General features: G+C 35.1%; 2 protein-coding genes across 2 annotated transcripts; both read right to left on the bottom strand.

Moving 5' to 3' along the window:
- Positions 1-8672: 8672 nt before the first annotated feature.
- LOC125206527 (disease resistance protein RPP13-like) lies at positions 8673-9314 on the bottom strand. The gene has a single exon (XM_048105773.1). It carries the CDS (start codon positions 9312-9314, stop codon positions 8673-8675), a length of 642 nt encoding a protein of 213 aa, XP_047961730.1.
- Positions 9315-13567: 4253 nt separating this feature from the next.
- LOC125206525 (formin-like protein 6) lies at positions 13568-15226 on the bottom strand. Its single transcript, XM_048105772.1, has one exon. The coding sequence runs from the start codon at positions 15224-15226 to the stop codon at positions 13568-13570; it is 1659 nt and encodes a 552-aa protein (XP_047961729.1).
- Between the last annotated feature and the right edge of the window lie 1034 nt (positions 15227-16260).

Raw genomic sequence — 16260 nt, 5'->3', positions numbered from 1 at the left:
CTAAATTGATATCTGCCAAAATAATACCTCTGGATATTATTGGCCACACTTTTCAGGAAAAAAACACTTTGATTAGCTAGGAGTCATGTTTCAAATATGATAGTGAAGAGAAAAGAAGCTTTATATATTTATACATTGAAGAAATATATATCCGTCGCCAGTTCTAGAACCACGTCAAATATAAATCATGGATCAACTAAGCCATCATGGGGACTTTCTTAACATGTAAAAATACCATGGAATAAGGTTTGATCTTGATCCTATTCCATTCCAAAAATGTCTATGACTTTGGTAGATATTCGACTAATTTTTAGAAAATAAATATTTCGCGAACTCTAAAATGGAAAATTCCCGTATTATATAATACCAGTAGTTCTAATTAATATTACAGGAAATTATTAAGAGTTCAAAGGAAGAAAGTTAATATAGTTCAGGAAATTATTAAAAGTGCAAAGAAAGATTGTTTGGTCCTGTGAATGAAACAATGTTGATGATTTGGCTGTGAGTATCACCTACTGCTTTTCCTACATTATTTCTTACTCCACCCCTCACATTTTGGGGGTGAAATTAGAAAGTTCTTATCCACTTTCGAATGTAGTAATACACAGATACATAGATTACGTATGTAAGTGTTCAATAATTCTCTTTTTCTAGAATTCTCTATTTATTTTTATAGTATTATATTTATTTCTTTGAATTTATTTATTTTCTAGTGTAAAATATCTTAACTTTTTAATCAAAAAATAAGCTTACTTTTATATTTCGCTTAAATTGACCGTATAACAGTTATAGGAAAAACTAAATATTTTAAGTAAATTAAATATTTACTAAACCATTAAAAAATGAACAATTTTTATTAGTTTTGACGGGACACTAACTCATTTCAAATATATATTACTATAAAATTAGTACTATATGTAAAAGCATATCCATATTTTTTAAACTTTTCCTAGCCACTCTGTTACACTCCATTTCTTAAAATTCATATCAAGTCAAATGGTGCCAAATAACTCCATTTCTTAAAATTCATATCAAGTCAAATGGTGCCAAATAATGGGAGATGGAGGGAGTAGTTCACTCCTTATTCTAAAAATTAGGAGTATGTAATGTTGTGTTTCAACAATAGCTATAGCATTCATCATAAATAACTTCACCCAGAGGCGGACCTACGTTGGCGGCTGAGGGATCCATGGAACCCCAGCAATTTGATTTTCCACCTATATATAGCATAGGGGAGTGTTATATTGCTAACTCAATGCTTAATTGCTAACTACAACTCAATAATAGCCATTAGATATTCAAATTAAAGGTCTAGATCATTAACCACAAAATGTCAATACGATCAACAAAAAACGTCAATAAGGCTATAGGATTAATTCCAATAAAAATCAATAGGGGTATTAATGTCAAGTTAGTTATAACTAACTTTTAAAAGATATCCCAAAACTTTAAATTCATATAACATATATCAAATTAAAGATAATTTTATAAGGATTCCAACGATATACTACATGCATATGTTCCGAAGTCAAAATTTAAAAAAAAAAATCTAGAATTTTCGTATTTTTCGTAACAGGCTAATGTTAATACAGCTAACATAATATGTCAATATAAAGCATATACAATGTAAATCCTAAATTTGTGTTGACATTCTCAAAGCATTGTGTTGATACTTTCGAAACACTATATTGACATTTTTCATCCAAAATATTGGCGTTTTTTTTAATTTTTTTAATTTAATTAATAAAAACGAAAATTACACGTGGCAAATTGTAGACCACACGTTTTTTAAAATCATGTTACCTTAAATTAGTTGTAGTTAGCAATTAAATGATGAGTTAGCAATTGATACTCCCTGTAGTATATGTGTAAGATACTATTCAATTCTATCTCTCGCTCAGTTGTTCATGGGAGCATTGTGGTGACCCATGAGCACAAAGGATCGATACCACCAGGCCCAAATTTATGTGCATATATCAAGGAGGATAAGACATTTTTTGGATTTTCATTACTTTTTAGATTTTTCATCCCTACAGGCTACAGGCCTCAGTTATGTGTATTTATTAAGGATGATAAAACTTTCTTTTGTATTTTCATTATTAGATTTTCTATATCTAGTAATTAATTTATTTTTATAAGCTTTTAATTTCACAGACTAGTAATTTTGTGAAATTTTTGTTCAATTTTCATTTTTTGTTATAAAATAAGCATATTTTTAATTTATATTGCCTTTTCTCAATTTATTTACTTTTTTATTATTCATCTCTCCCGCAGTTCCATAATGTTCGTGTCGGCTATTTATGATGTCGTTGACACTAAAAATACACAGCAATTGTTAATACTTCAACCGTCCACCAAAATAATTCTATTGGAGGACGACACAGTTTTTAATCCGAAATTGGTGTGTATGAAAGTAAATATATAAAGTGGGTAAAGTAGGAAAAGAAAGAGAAAATATTAACTAATTAGAAGAAAATTCGATTAAAAAGTGAACAATAATTTGGGGTGACTTTTTTTTCCGGTGGACGGGCGAAATGGAAAGATGAGACTACTTTTTGCTTTTTGTGGACGGATAAAAATGGAAAGATAAGACGAACTAGTAATTTGGACCCTCAAGTATCAGAATCATGCGTCCGCCACTTGACTTCACCCTATAAGTGACTGCTTATCATTACAAAGGTGTAGATTTTCAACTTGTTTGATGAGTACGGAATAGAGGCATTCAGGACCAATCTCACAAATAGCGCCGCTACACATGTCCTTGAAGCCCATGTCTACCGGAGCAAGTGTATGCATAGAGCACGTCAGTGCCAACGGCAAGAGCATGAGCAACCGACGTGGCATGCTCTGATTAGCCGTTGGTTTATCATTTTTTATTATTATTATTTTTTACAAATTCAAAAATTCTGAAAATTTCAGATTTAATAAAAAAAAATCCCACTTCCTAATCAAATATATCCATTTTTTTGCACACTTTTAATTTATTTTTTCATTATTTTTATCCCAAAATTAATACTTTCCTCTATAAATACTCTCATTTCAAACAAAAAAAATGACACTATACCAAACAACTCTTTTAATCTCAATTTTTAGGATTTTAATTATGTAATTTTTAATTTTTAGAATTTTAATTATGTAATTTTAAATTTTAGTAATTTGTAATGGTATTGGATATTTTTAATGCATTTGAATATTGTGGAAATGTTTTTAATAACTAAAGTATTTAAATTGAATAATGAAATGGTGGGACCCTTGAGCATGCTCTTGCGGAAGAGCATGGATATGGGTATTGAAAAAAAAAGCATGGATATGGGTATTGTGCTCTTACGGAAGAGCAGTGAGTAAAAAATGAATAAAAGTGGATCCGGGGGATGCTCTTACCATCAAAAAGTAAAAAGTAAGCGTTAGAGTTTTATTCTTAATGACTCTAAACTTGAAGGGTGAAGATGAAAACAAATTAAACGATTCCGTCTCATAATAGATGGCATACTTGAGGAATGGCACGAGATTTTAGGAGATATTGTTTTATGTGTCAGGTGACAAGAGAAAATAGTATATTTATATTAATGTGAGGGAGAATTTTTTTTATAAAAAAAAATGTGACATCTTTTATGGGATAAATTTAAAAGAAAAGTGTGACATCTAATATGCAACAGAGGGATAGGGAGTAATATTTACTAAAATAAATTAACAATTGATAACGTATGATATTCAATGAACATATAAATAATATATGTACAAGCTCACAGTTTAAGCCCATTGTTTTTCAGTCTCCTCGCACAATAAAGGCCCAATGCGGATCACTAACATTATCATTTGGACTTGTTAATAAATAGTCACTCCTCCATCTTAGGGTAGGGATCGTTTCTATGACTTTAAGTTTAAGAAGTGGTTTTCAAAAAAAAAAATAATAGAATAAATTAAAAAAGAGAAATGAGATAGGAAAATATAATAATGCAAGGAAAATATGTAGTAGAATAAAAAAAAAATATGCAAGAGAAATATGAAGTAGAATAAAAAAAAAAAAGAGTTACTTATTGCCGAAATGGTCTTCCATTTATCAGTACTCCTACTATTTTTCTATATTATGATAGTACACTTCATTTCTCTCCGAGTAAAATTTCTCTCCGAGTAAAATATGTTTCAGCTCGAAACACACCAACAAAAAACCTCAATCTCAAAATACTACTCCCTCTGTCCCACATAATTTTACACATTTTGACTCGGCACAGATTTTAAGAAATGTAATGAAAAGTGAGTTAAAATAGTTGGTGGGATGTGGGTCATACTTTTAAAGTATTAGTTTTATAATAAAATGTGAGTAGGAATGAGTTAGTGGATTATGGGGTCCACTACCAAAAATGATAAAAGTGAAATGGGTAAAATTATGTGGGATGACCCAAAATGGAATACTGGGTAAAATTATGTGGTGGGTAAAATTATGTGAGACGGATGGAGTATAAACAACAGTTTAAAAAGGGAAAACCAAAATAAATTGAAGAAATTATCTCAATCTTGAAATGAATTAGCAAACAAACACAACTTGGATCATCTCATTTTGTAGGCTTTCATCTTCTTCTACTACAAGTAGGCATGTTCTGTAGAGCAATTAAGGTAAATAAAATCCTAATGAAAGTAATCATTAAAGAAAAGAAGGTTGAGTCGTTACCTCAAAGAATAATGATTTGAAGGTCTTGATTGCCAAGTTCCAGTTGTTCCTCCTTTATTTAGCTGAATCCACCACAGCATCGCTACAATCTTCCATCGTGATTGATTGAAGTGTTGGTATGTCTCTGATGCTCAAAGGAATCACTTAACATATCTAACCATGTAAGTACAAGGTTCTCAAGGCGCGGAAAATGGGTGTTGTCTGTGATCCAGCACTCTAAATAGCATCTATGAATCGACAGCGACTTGAGGTTGGAGAACTGGTCTTCAAATGTTTCCCACTTAGACCCACCAAAGGCGTTCTTCTTCAGTTTAAGAGCCTCGAGATGGGGCAACGCGCCTATTTTTGTCATTTCTTCCCATGGAAGATAGGTATACCTTAATGTCAACTTCTTGAGGGAACGCGGGAAGCTCACATCTCGCACCAATTGTCCATAATAAGAGCAACGGATGCTAAGAGTTTCGAGTTTAGGGAGGCAACAAAGATCGTTGAGGCGGTAATCATCTTCTTCTCCAGTGGTGTAATAATACAACTTCAATTTTCTAAGATTAGGGATTCTTTTAAGCAACCCCTCACCAAACTTGAGACTGCTCACTTCATAAAATGTGTGTGTAGTTTTCCAACACCATATCCTCTTCGTCACTAAGAGGATCAGAGAGATGACGTTCACAATGCGCAATCCCTCCATATCTTATGATTACTTGCCTAAGTTGAGGCATCTTCCAAATGTTGAAAACATAATCCTCCTCCTCATTACAATATAAACATAATGTCTGTAAATTCCAGAAATTAGACAGCAAAGAAGTGATTTTGGGCAACTTGCTTAGTTTAAGAAGACACATGTTAACTAGCTTACCCACAATATATTCATTTTCATAGTCCCCAAAACAAGTTAATCTCAACAATCTAAAATTATGTAATAAACTCTCTTCACATTCACTTGCATTCATAAAAGACCGGACAAGCGATGCAGATTCCAATGACTGAAGGAGTGGAGGTGGATATTCCGATAACGTACTTAGAATACGGCGTTGAGAATTTACACCTTGTGGAATGCTTCGTTCTCCCAGCACACACATAAACCTCAATTTTCGAGCTTCTCTCAAGCATAAATCCCTCAACAAGTCATGTATTTTGAATAGTTTGAGTTTCCCACAATAGTTGCGTTTTTCAACTATAAGGAGATTTCTATCAACAAGTTCTCCAAGATACTCTTCTGCTGCCTCTTCCAAAGATTTCCCATTAATTGGTTTTAGAAATCCCTCAGCAACCATAATTGGGATGAGTTGAGAAGTCGGAATCACTTCATCTTCAACAAAGTTTCCCATATAGAGAAAGCATGGTTTTTAATGAACTGGCAAATTATAATAACTCATATATAATACTTGCAGGCAACTCTCATTACCCTCCAAATTCACAACCGAACTTAAATCTTTTTCAATAACTTCCCAATTTTCTTTATTACGTTGAGTCTTTGACAAGAGTCCCCCTATCACAGCAATTGACAACGGAAGTCCACTACAACCTTTAACTATCTTCTTCCTAATGTCCTCCAACTCAAGAGGACAACTGTAACATCCCGGATTTTCAAACCCTAATTTTAGAGCCTTAAAATTTAATTGATGATGTGGGAGACGAGAGTTTATCTATGAATGCATTTATTGCATGAGTTTCTATGACCGAGTTATGTCTAGGGTTGCATTGGAAGTTTGAAAAGTCAAACTTGTTGATTATATGATGTGGCATGTGATTAATTAAATTATGAGGTGAATTATTTTGTTTAAGGGTGAGTGAGAATATTAGGGAAAATTTCCATAAATACTAACCACCTAATTTGTGAGATTTTCGACCCCTTCACTTTTTGGAGAAGGAATTCTATTTTTCCGGATTTAATTTAATTCTTGGAATATTTATCCAAATTAAATCCAAAACCCAATTATTCTCTATTTCTTAATGGGAAAAATCGAACCCTATTATTCCTAAGGTGATTTTCGAAAATCACCTATTCTTGGGAAGGAAGAATTTATTTTATTTTAATTGATCCCTTACTTGATTTCCTTCCATACCTACAATTTAAATATTCTACCAAATCTTTTCATACCTCAAGAAATCTTGCCATATCTTATTTTAGTTAATATTAAAAATCCATTCCTTATTTAAAAGGCATACTACACGCCTATTTCCAATCCCTAGTTGGGAGAATTCTTATTTTTGTTTTGCTCCGTGATATTTTATTCTACTCCGTAAAATATACCAAACGAAATCTTGGCTAATTAAAATCCACAACTTTCGAAAATCCCCATGCTTGAAACCCTAGATCTTTTTTTTTCCTCTTCTCTACTCTACAATATTTCAATTGTGTAGAATCAAATCTTACCAAATATTCTATTTTATTTACCTAAAGATCTTATTGAGCACTATAAATAAGAGAAACCCCTAACCCTAGCCATCACAATTTTCGCCCCCCACCCATAGTACACGCTTCCCTCTCTTCTCTCATTCTCCCCAATTTTTCTTCTTCTATTCTCCAATATTTTGTCATCTTTTGGAGAAAAATTGAAGTTTGATCCAAGAATCTTGAAGAACCGAGTCTAATACTTTGTTTCTACCGTTCGTCTTTCTCAAAAAGGTATTCTTATATTAATCTTTTTCTTTCTAACCGACTCCTCTTCTTTCTAACCGATTAATCGATATTCTTGAACCCTCTTGCATCCGGTTTGAGTGAGAGTGGGATATGTGGGACATAGAAAACGTATGCATGTGTGTATGTGTGAAATCGTGTGTGTGCGTGTGTGTGTCGTGTGTGTTTGTTTGTGTGTGTGTTGGCAAAACACTCATGTGCGATATATGTTGATGTTGGATCTAGAGTTGAGATGCGAATGAAATTTATATGATGAACATGATTTTTGATTGGTGATATTAAAATGAATCGATGGGAAAAGGGGAAAGCATTGAGACATGCATGAATTAGGAGTTTGTGTTGAATCTGATTTGTGATATATGCCTATGTGATTAAAAGGTGAAACCTCGGTTGCGAAGCAGGATAACAAGGGAAAGAACATACTTGAAATCTAAGCAGTCGAGGTGGGCTTTATTCTTAAAATCCTTTTATGTTGCAAATTTATGAATGTCGGAGAGATAAGGGTGGTTTAACTGTTATGTCATGCCTATGTCTGTTTTGTTGTGATATTGTGCGCCTGATGCCCAGTTTGAGAGTTCGCTCCATTGGGCTATAGGGCTATGGATATGTTTAAACGAATTCGGGTCTGAGTAGGGCCGCAAACCCTACCATGCTGTGTACACGGTGGGATCGGGAGCCGTCCTTGCTAGTCGGCCGGTCTCGTGGGCGAAAAGTGTGGCCACACTTTCGTCGCACCATGGAAATGTTGTGATTGTGGAAATTGATAAGAAAAGTGGGGAGTTGTTTGACTGGCCAGTCTGTGAAAATATATTTTTGCGATACTCGTTGAATATTTATTTTGATAACTGTAAAACCTCGAGTTCACTATGGTAAGGGTGGCATAACTTATAAAATGATTTGGCAACGAGTTCACTGAGTATTTCAAATACTCAGCCCTGCATGTGTTTTTCCTTATGTGCAGGTTGAACGACGACGAGCGGTGGCGGGTGTTGAGCATATTAACTAATTAAGATGGATGTTTTTGAACCTCAAGGGTAGTTGTGTCTTCATACATAGTTGCACTTCCTCTTGGTCGTTTCCGCTGAATCTTTTGAAACACTTTAGTATTATTTGGATATTTTGCACCTGGTCCCTTTCGGTTTAAAATCTTGAGACATCTTGTGGTTTTTGTTGGAATTATATTGAACCCTTAAGTTTTTATCATACTTTATAGTATTTATCCTTCATTTATTTCTCTTGATTAAACCGTTGACTTGCTGCTCTGATAGTTCGTTTAATACCTTGGTCAAATCGCTTTAAATGAAACCCTAGCCTATATTCTTAGTGCTTTTAAGTCCATTTTGGTAGCAGTCGCCGTATTTATTATACCCTAGGAGGGCGGGCTGTCACAACAACTTTCTTCTTTGAACATAGTTTTGGAAAACAGGTTCCAACTAGCATATCCTCATCCAAAAATTTCATATCAAGATCATTGGAGTAGTTAAAATAAGATGCTAAGTTTGACAGCCTTGTTGTCACTACTATTCTACTTCCATCTCTATTATCAGGGAAGAATCTCCTAACTCGATCCCATGCCTCAGTATTCCACATATCATCCATCACAATAAAATACTTCCTTCCTATCAAATATTTGTACAAATGATCTCCTATCTCACCTTCTCTCAAATCTTTCCAATTGTTCTCATTCCCCTCCTCCTTATTCTTCCTGTTTATTTGATCAAGAATTTGTTTAAGAATTTCTCTTGCATTATAATCTTGAGAAATTACAGACCATGCACAAACATCAAAATGTTCTTGGACAAGTCGACTTAAATAGATATTTCGAGCAAGAGTGGTCTTGCCTATTCCACCCATTCCAATGATTGGGATAATTTGGCGATCAAGTCCACCTGATCCGGTGATCTTGTCCAGCATTTGATACATGACATCATCAAAACCAATCATAGTAACGTTCTGAGCAGTGGTAGTGGATCTAGACGAGCCAGCAACAGCAGTAGTGGCCATAGACTTGATAATGTGCAGTTGATCTTGGCCTACATCTTCTCATTAATCTCAATCTTGATCAAATTCATGTTTGCAATTACATTCTGCAGACCTGTTGAAAAAAAATGATCACCACAACTTGCTTAGAAATTAGGAGAGATATATCCGTAGAAACTGAGAGATTAGTAGCAAGCAACTTGAAGTTCAAGCAGACCTTCATATAATTCAGTGGAGCTGATGGTTTGTATATCATTCATTGATCGAACATGAATTTGATCGACGATATACAACTCGATCACATCTTCAGGAATCAGCATAAGCCGCTTCAGCAATGTGGCTCTCCCACAAGTCTTCCTCTTCGGTGTAGCCAACATGGGGAGAATAGCCTTCAAGAGAATTCATTTTCTTTCTAAACCCCAATCCCCAACTACATAAAATTGTACTCCATCAAACCAAAGCTCTACACCACCATTAAATGAGTTTGCATTCCCTGCTGTGGCTAATATAGCACAGCTAAGGATACTTTTCCACGCATACAAGTCTCTGAAAAATTGACCTATTGCATTTTTAATGATATTAAATAGTTAATAAAGAGAAAGAAAAGTAACTGACATTGTCACATCAAATAGCAATTCTATTCCAACCATTTACACCAAACTCAAAACCCAAAAGAATATTCCATATCCCCTACTTTTTTAACTTTTCAATCTTAACTACATATTTATTTAAATTACACCTTCACCCTACAACACTTTGTCGATAATTTTCCAAATGTAATTAAATAATTTGATACAATTATTACTCCCTCCGTCCCAGATAATTTGGCACACTTTGACCCGGCACGGGTTTTAAGAAATCTAATGGAAAGTGAGTTGAAAAAGTTGGTGGGATGTGGGTCATATTTTTAAAGTATTAGTTTTATAATAAAATGTGAGTATAAATGAGTTAGTGGAATATGGGGTCCACTACTAAAAATGGTAAAAATGAAATGGGACAAATTATATAGGACTGCCCAAAATGGAATACTGGGTCGAATTATCTGGGATGGAGGGAGTATAATAATATATTATATTTATATATATTAAATATATTATGCATTCAATAAAAAATACATTAAATATTGTAATACCTCCGTCCACGAAAATTCATCCCGGTTTGACCGGGCACGGGTTTTAAGAAATGTAATGGAAAGTGAGTTGAAAAAGTTAGTGGATTGTGGGTCCTACTTTTATATATTAGTTTTATAATAAAATGTGAGTAGAAATTAGTTAGTGGAATATGGGGTCCACTACCAAAAATGGTAAAAGTGAAATGGGACAAATTTTGGGGGACGAACGAAAATGGAAAAATGGGACAAATTTTCGTGTACGGAGGTAGTACTATTATTTAATTTATTGTATTATAATATTAAATAGTACTAATATTACAATTCATACTCAATAAAATAACTAATAACCCATGCCATTAATTATCCCATCTCGTAATTAACTATATTAATACTACTAAACCTAGTTTTCTCTCAATCCCATAGCTGCTATCTTCTTCCATCTTCCCCTTCTCTCTCCCATTGCCGCTACTCTTCAATCTTCCCCTTTTCTGAATTTTTCCCCTTCTCCTTTCTCTGTATTTTCGATTTCTATCTCCAAATTCTTCACAAGTTCTTCAACCATCTACAACTCTCTATAATCAGGTAAGTAGTTTCTTCATCTAATTCTTCTTCTCCAATTTTCCGTTTCTGCATCTCTCAGCTCTCGGTCTTCTTCGAATATCATAAAAAAGAAAGGACTCAATTGCAATTTCTGGTAAGTTTTGCGTCGAGCTACAGTGCTACTGCAAAGATGGAGTAGTACTGTTCACAAACGCAAAAAAAGGACAGATTTGGATGCGTTTTTTAGTATGGTTGGAGGTTGTTTTCACTGCAAACTTGCGTTTTGCAGTGGCGTTGGAGATGCCCTTATACTTTACACTCTCTCCACTTTAACCGTTTGTTATCATTTTTCCAAAACGAATGCGAAAAATGAAATAGGTCAAATTTTCAAGCATGGAGGGAGTATAAAAAAAAAGAATATTTTAATATTATAATTTAGGAATAAAATAATTGTTATGTGAAGCATCCTCTGCCCATAGTGGGGGATCCAAACCACAACCCTTCTCCATCCGTCCCAACATAAGCCAAGTAATTATTTTAGACACGAGATTTAAGGAATTGATATTTAAATAGTTAAAATGAAGAGAGTAAAGTATGAAAGAGTGAGAAGGGAATAAAGTAGGTGGATAATAAAGTATGAGAGATGACTTTTTGCTATAAAAAAAAAATGATCCATTTATGTTTGGGACATCCCAAAAAAGGAATATGACTTGTTTATTTTGGGATGAAAGGAGTATTTATCAATGCACCCCAATCCCCAACTATATAAAATTATGATTTAAAGATACAAGTTTCATTTCTCACTCTTATGCCTTCCAACCCTCAAAGGGAAGTCAAGAGATAGAGTACATATATAATTGGATATTAATATTCCCTCTCCGTCCCGAAAAAAGCCCAGCAAGTGAGTGGCCGAAGCTCATCTTAGGATATACACTTGACTCAAGAGGTGGGGCCCTTTCTCGGCCCATATTAAAAAGGGATTAGGATTTGAGTTGTGAGATGGGAGAAAAATAATTATATACATGTACTATCATTTAAGTAACAAATCTCCATTAATTAAGAAATAACCTATGCTATTCGATGCTCTCGGAAATAAGATTATAATTATCTCTATGACACCATTACAAGATATTGTAAAACAAGGAATTAAGATAACGCAATTTTTTATCTTTTAACTTATTACTTAAACTTGGATGGTTGAGAGATAATGACATGTCACATGTGGAATAACGGTTTTCGTATGAAGGCGAACTATGATTCCAAATGAAATGCTTACTTCTAATACTCCTAGAATTTACCTTCAAATTGCCAGCATTTTTGTATGTATATGTTTGTGCTTGGGTAAAAAGATATTTGGGACGTCACAAGAATTAATACATAATTAGTAAAATAAGAGATATGAAAACAATTGATAGTTAAAATAGAGTTTGTGGATAGTGGAATCCACGTTATTATTGGTATTAATGTTTAATCATGGGTCTTAGTAGTATAAGTTGTAAACAAATTGATTTATATTGGTAATGAGTTTGGGAAAACAATCCATAAATGGAAATGAGATAGTTTTACGGGATGGACGAAAAAGAAAAGTGTTTGTATTTTTATGGAAGTGAGGGAGTATAAAATTTGTTCCTATAATTTCGGTTTGGTTCAGTATAGATTTTTTGGTATATTTATTTTTTCGATTCGTTCAGCTCAGTTAGATTTTGATATATAAAAATAAAAAATGAAAACCCAATTTTAATCTGATTATACAATATAAAATAATAAAATATATAAATAAATAAAGAATAAAGTACTACTACTAGAGAAATAAAGTTAGACATATGAAAGGTGTTACGTTTTTGTTAAAAATAAAATGACTCATTTACAGTGGGATAGAATGGATGAAGTGGAGTAATAATAGTGTCATAAAATATTTACATTTGATGAAAATTATAATTATTTGGATATAGTATTACTATATAGGTTTGTGTTAAAATGACAACCCCTCTTAAAATGACAACGTGACAACGCTTATACAGCCAATATTATAAACGTTATTACAGCAATATCCAACACGTTAGACAAAGCCAATTTATAGATAGCTCGTCTAACGTGTTGGATATTGCTGTTCAAGAAAATTGTTGTTTAAAGGCTAGCATATTGCTGCCCGTCTCTTTTTGGGGTTTTTTTTTTTTTGCCACGTGTCAGCTTATTATTCGTCCACGTATACAAATGATTGGCTAGGAATGGTGGTATGGTGTTATTTTAAGGGGTGGTGGCACCCTAACATGCTCCTTACTCTATATTCCCATTTCGCACCCCTCATTCTATACAGACACTTCGTCTCTCACTCACCCCTCCGATTCTTTTTTGTTTGTTAGTTTGTTTTCCATATTTCGATTTCACTTGACATGGCTTTATTATGCAATACTAACTTAAATTGAATATATCATATGCTATCAAAAATAAACATCCACTTGAAGCAATTTTATGTGTCCACCTATATGCAACATAAAATTATTCTTCAAACTTGTATATTGAAAAAGCAATGAAAACATAAATATAATATCCTTATTGATATTTCAAAATAAAAGCCAAAATTGGAATCAATCAATCAAATCGATCTTTCAAACAATAGAAAGCACTAAATCTGATTTGGGCCCTGGCCCGGGCCAAGACTAGATGGGCCCACATCTCTTTTCTTCATAGAATGGATCTTCTCGAGCTTCAAGTTGGCCCGAAACTTAGTAATAAAGCTTTCAGCTTTCGAGTTCACATCTGGGCTCGGGCAGAACAACGCCGCCGCCGGGCCGCCGCCGTCAACCGCCGACGGCGTGACGTCGGAGTCCGTTTCGTCGAGTTCCGGCGAGCCACTCCTCGAGCTGTTGACTCTCACGTAGTCGCCTTGCACCACGAACATCCACGCCGGAGTTTTCGAGAACGGCGGAGGAGGCGGCGGAGGCGGAATCCGGCGGAACGGGGACTCGCCGCCGCTGTTCTGGGCTTCTTCTGCTCCGTCGAAAGTTGAAATCTTTACTGGTTTTGGGGCGCCGTATGCAGACGTTGGCGGCGCGTGTGGAGTGGGTTCAGCCTCACGCGCCGCCGCATGAGGCGGCGAAACCGGCGGCGGAGATCGCGGGAGAGGCTCTAGAGCGACGGTTACGGTTTTCTTCCCTTTGGAATTCTTGGAAGACTTCAGAGTGTGGAAGACCGACGGCGGCGGCGGCGGAGGCGGCGGAATTCGGTAGCTACTCAGCGGCGGGGGAGCTTCTCGGAGAAGAGATTCCTCATTATCTACGCTCTTTTGCTTCTTCTTCTTCTTCCTGTAGAGAGAATTCAAGAAGAATTTCGTCGAATTCGCTGCCGTCGCGCCGCCTCGTCTCCTCTCCCTTTCGCCGATCATCATCTGCGGCGGCGGCGGCGGTGGCGTCGCAATCGGATTAGTGGGTCCCACATTTTCATAAACCTGCCTTCTACTCGACCTTTCCTTCCTCCTCGCCGCTCTTTCACGGCTCCGTTTCTGACTTTCTTGAAATTCCGGCGGCTGAGATTCCTCCGCCGGCGACAATTCCGCTGGAAAATTTTTAATTTCAGGACAGGTTTTAGTCACCAATGTATCAACAACCACAGTCTTAATTTGCGGCGGTGATGTCGGATAATCAAACTGCCCCAAGCTCCGGTGACGGCGGAGCTGCACCGGCGGGCTCGGATCGACGTGAAAATCATCAAAATTTCTCATTTGATAATCTCCATAGCTCCAATTCGTCGAAGAAGAAGATGGGAATTCACGCAAATCAGGGTAAGAGCTGCAGCTTCTTCTCAAATTCGAAATTTTCTGATCAAATTTAGGCTGGTGAGAATCTTGAATTTGATACTCATAAAGACTCGATTTTTCTTCATCATTTGCAGAATAATCGAACCATTTCTGCGGCATGGATGAATTCGATTTCTGGGATTCATTTCCTTTAATGGGAGAAGATTGGAACTCATCAAAGGAAGAAGATCTCTCCTCGTTTCTGTTTCTGCTAAGAATCCCAAAAACCACAGCAACTAAGACAAGAGCAATGTTCAAAGAATCCCAGCTTTTCTTGACACTGTTTGGCCTAAAAATGGTGGCACTGAATGAAATGGTGGATGCCACTACAAAAGCCAAGAAAAAAACAGCTGCTACCACGAGGAGGAAGACCACCAGCCCCGAGCTGAAGAACACGGCGGCGACGCTGCGGCGGAGGCGGTCGGAGCGGCGGAGTTTGGTGGTGCTTTGGACCCAAAAGGGGGTGAGATCCCCTCCATCTTCTTCCATTTTTTGGCAACCTTTGGCTTTTAGCTTTTGAAGGTGTTTTTGATGCAATTTGAATATGGGGATTTAGGATTTAGGATTGGTGATGTGTTGTGTTGGAAATGGGATAGTAGTGGGAATTGTTTATATAGAGTTTGTGGGGGTTGGAATTGGAGTATTTTCTTAAAATTTGTAAATTTTTATTTTTGAGAGAATATAATTATATGGAGTATTTTGCTATTTTAGGCTCGGTTTGGTAGCTATATTTCACGAGGAAATCATTTTATTGTACTTGTTTTATACGGCGTTTATAATGATTTCATTTGGCATAGCTGTATTTCACCGAATAAAGGTATTGTATTGGTTTTATTCGGCGTTGGGTGGCCTGTATTTCATCAAATAAAGGTTTTTGTATTGGTTTTATTCGACGTCTGGTATTCGGGATAAGAAATGTTGATAATTGAGTTAATGTAATTTATCTTCGTACAGATTTACAACTCAGATAATAATTTAAAATTAGTTTCAATCCTAGCTACGTATTAATTTTTTCGAATAAAAGGTTTTGTATTGGTTTTATTCGGTGTTTGTTAATTAGGGATAAGCAATGTCGATGATTGAGTTAATGTAATTATCTTCGTATAGATTTTCCAACTCAGATAATTAAGTAAAATTAGTTCCAATTCTAGCCAAACCACCAATTTCAACAACTTCTAATAAGTGCTAGTGTAATTTATTTGACAACAGATTTTTTCTCTAATTAGTACTAGTAGTATAATAGTTTGTCAATTCAAATCATCATATTTATGAAAGTTTGAATTCTTATTGTTAAATAATAAAATATACATATAACGTGTATATTCATATGTTGGCTGATTGGCTGTGATTTTAAGAATGACAGCCCAAATAAAGCCGCGTCTGCCATTTACATAGTAATTCAAATTGAGTTTTTTACTAAATTTCGATACAATGTGTTTGAATTTGTTAGACATAATTGTGAACTTGCTATGAAATTTAGTTTTAGAAACAATGAATTTCACAAGCTATGTTGAACAACACGT

The sequence above is a fragment of the Salvia hispanica genome, chromosome 2 (assembly GCF_023119035.1).
Source record: "Salvia hispanica cultivar TCC Black 2014 chromosome 2, UniMelb_Shisp_WGS_1.0, whole genome shotgun sequence".
Lineage (NCBI taxonomy): Eukaryota > Viridiplantae > Streptophyta > Magnoliopsida > Lamiales > Lamiaceae > Salvia > Salvia hispanica.
The sequence above is the reverse complement of the archived record's forward strand: the minus strand, read 5'-3'. Positions and strand labels throughout refer to the sequence as shown.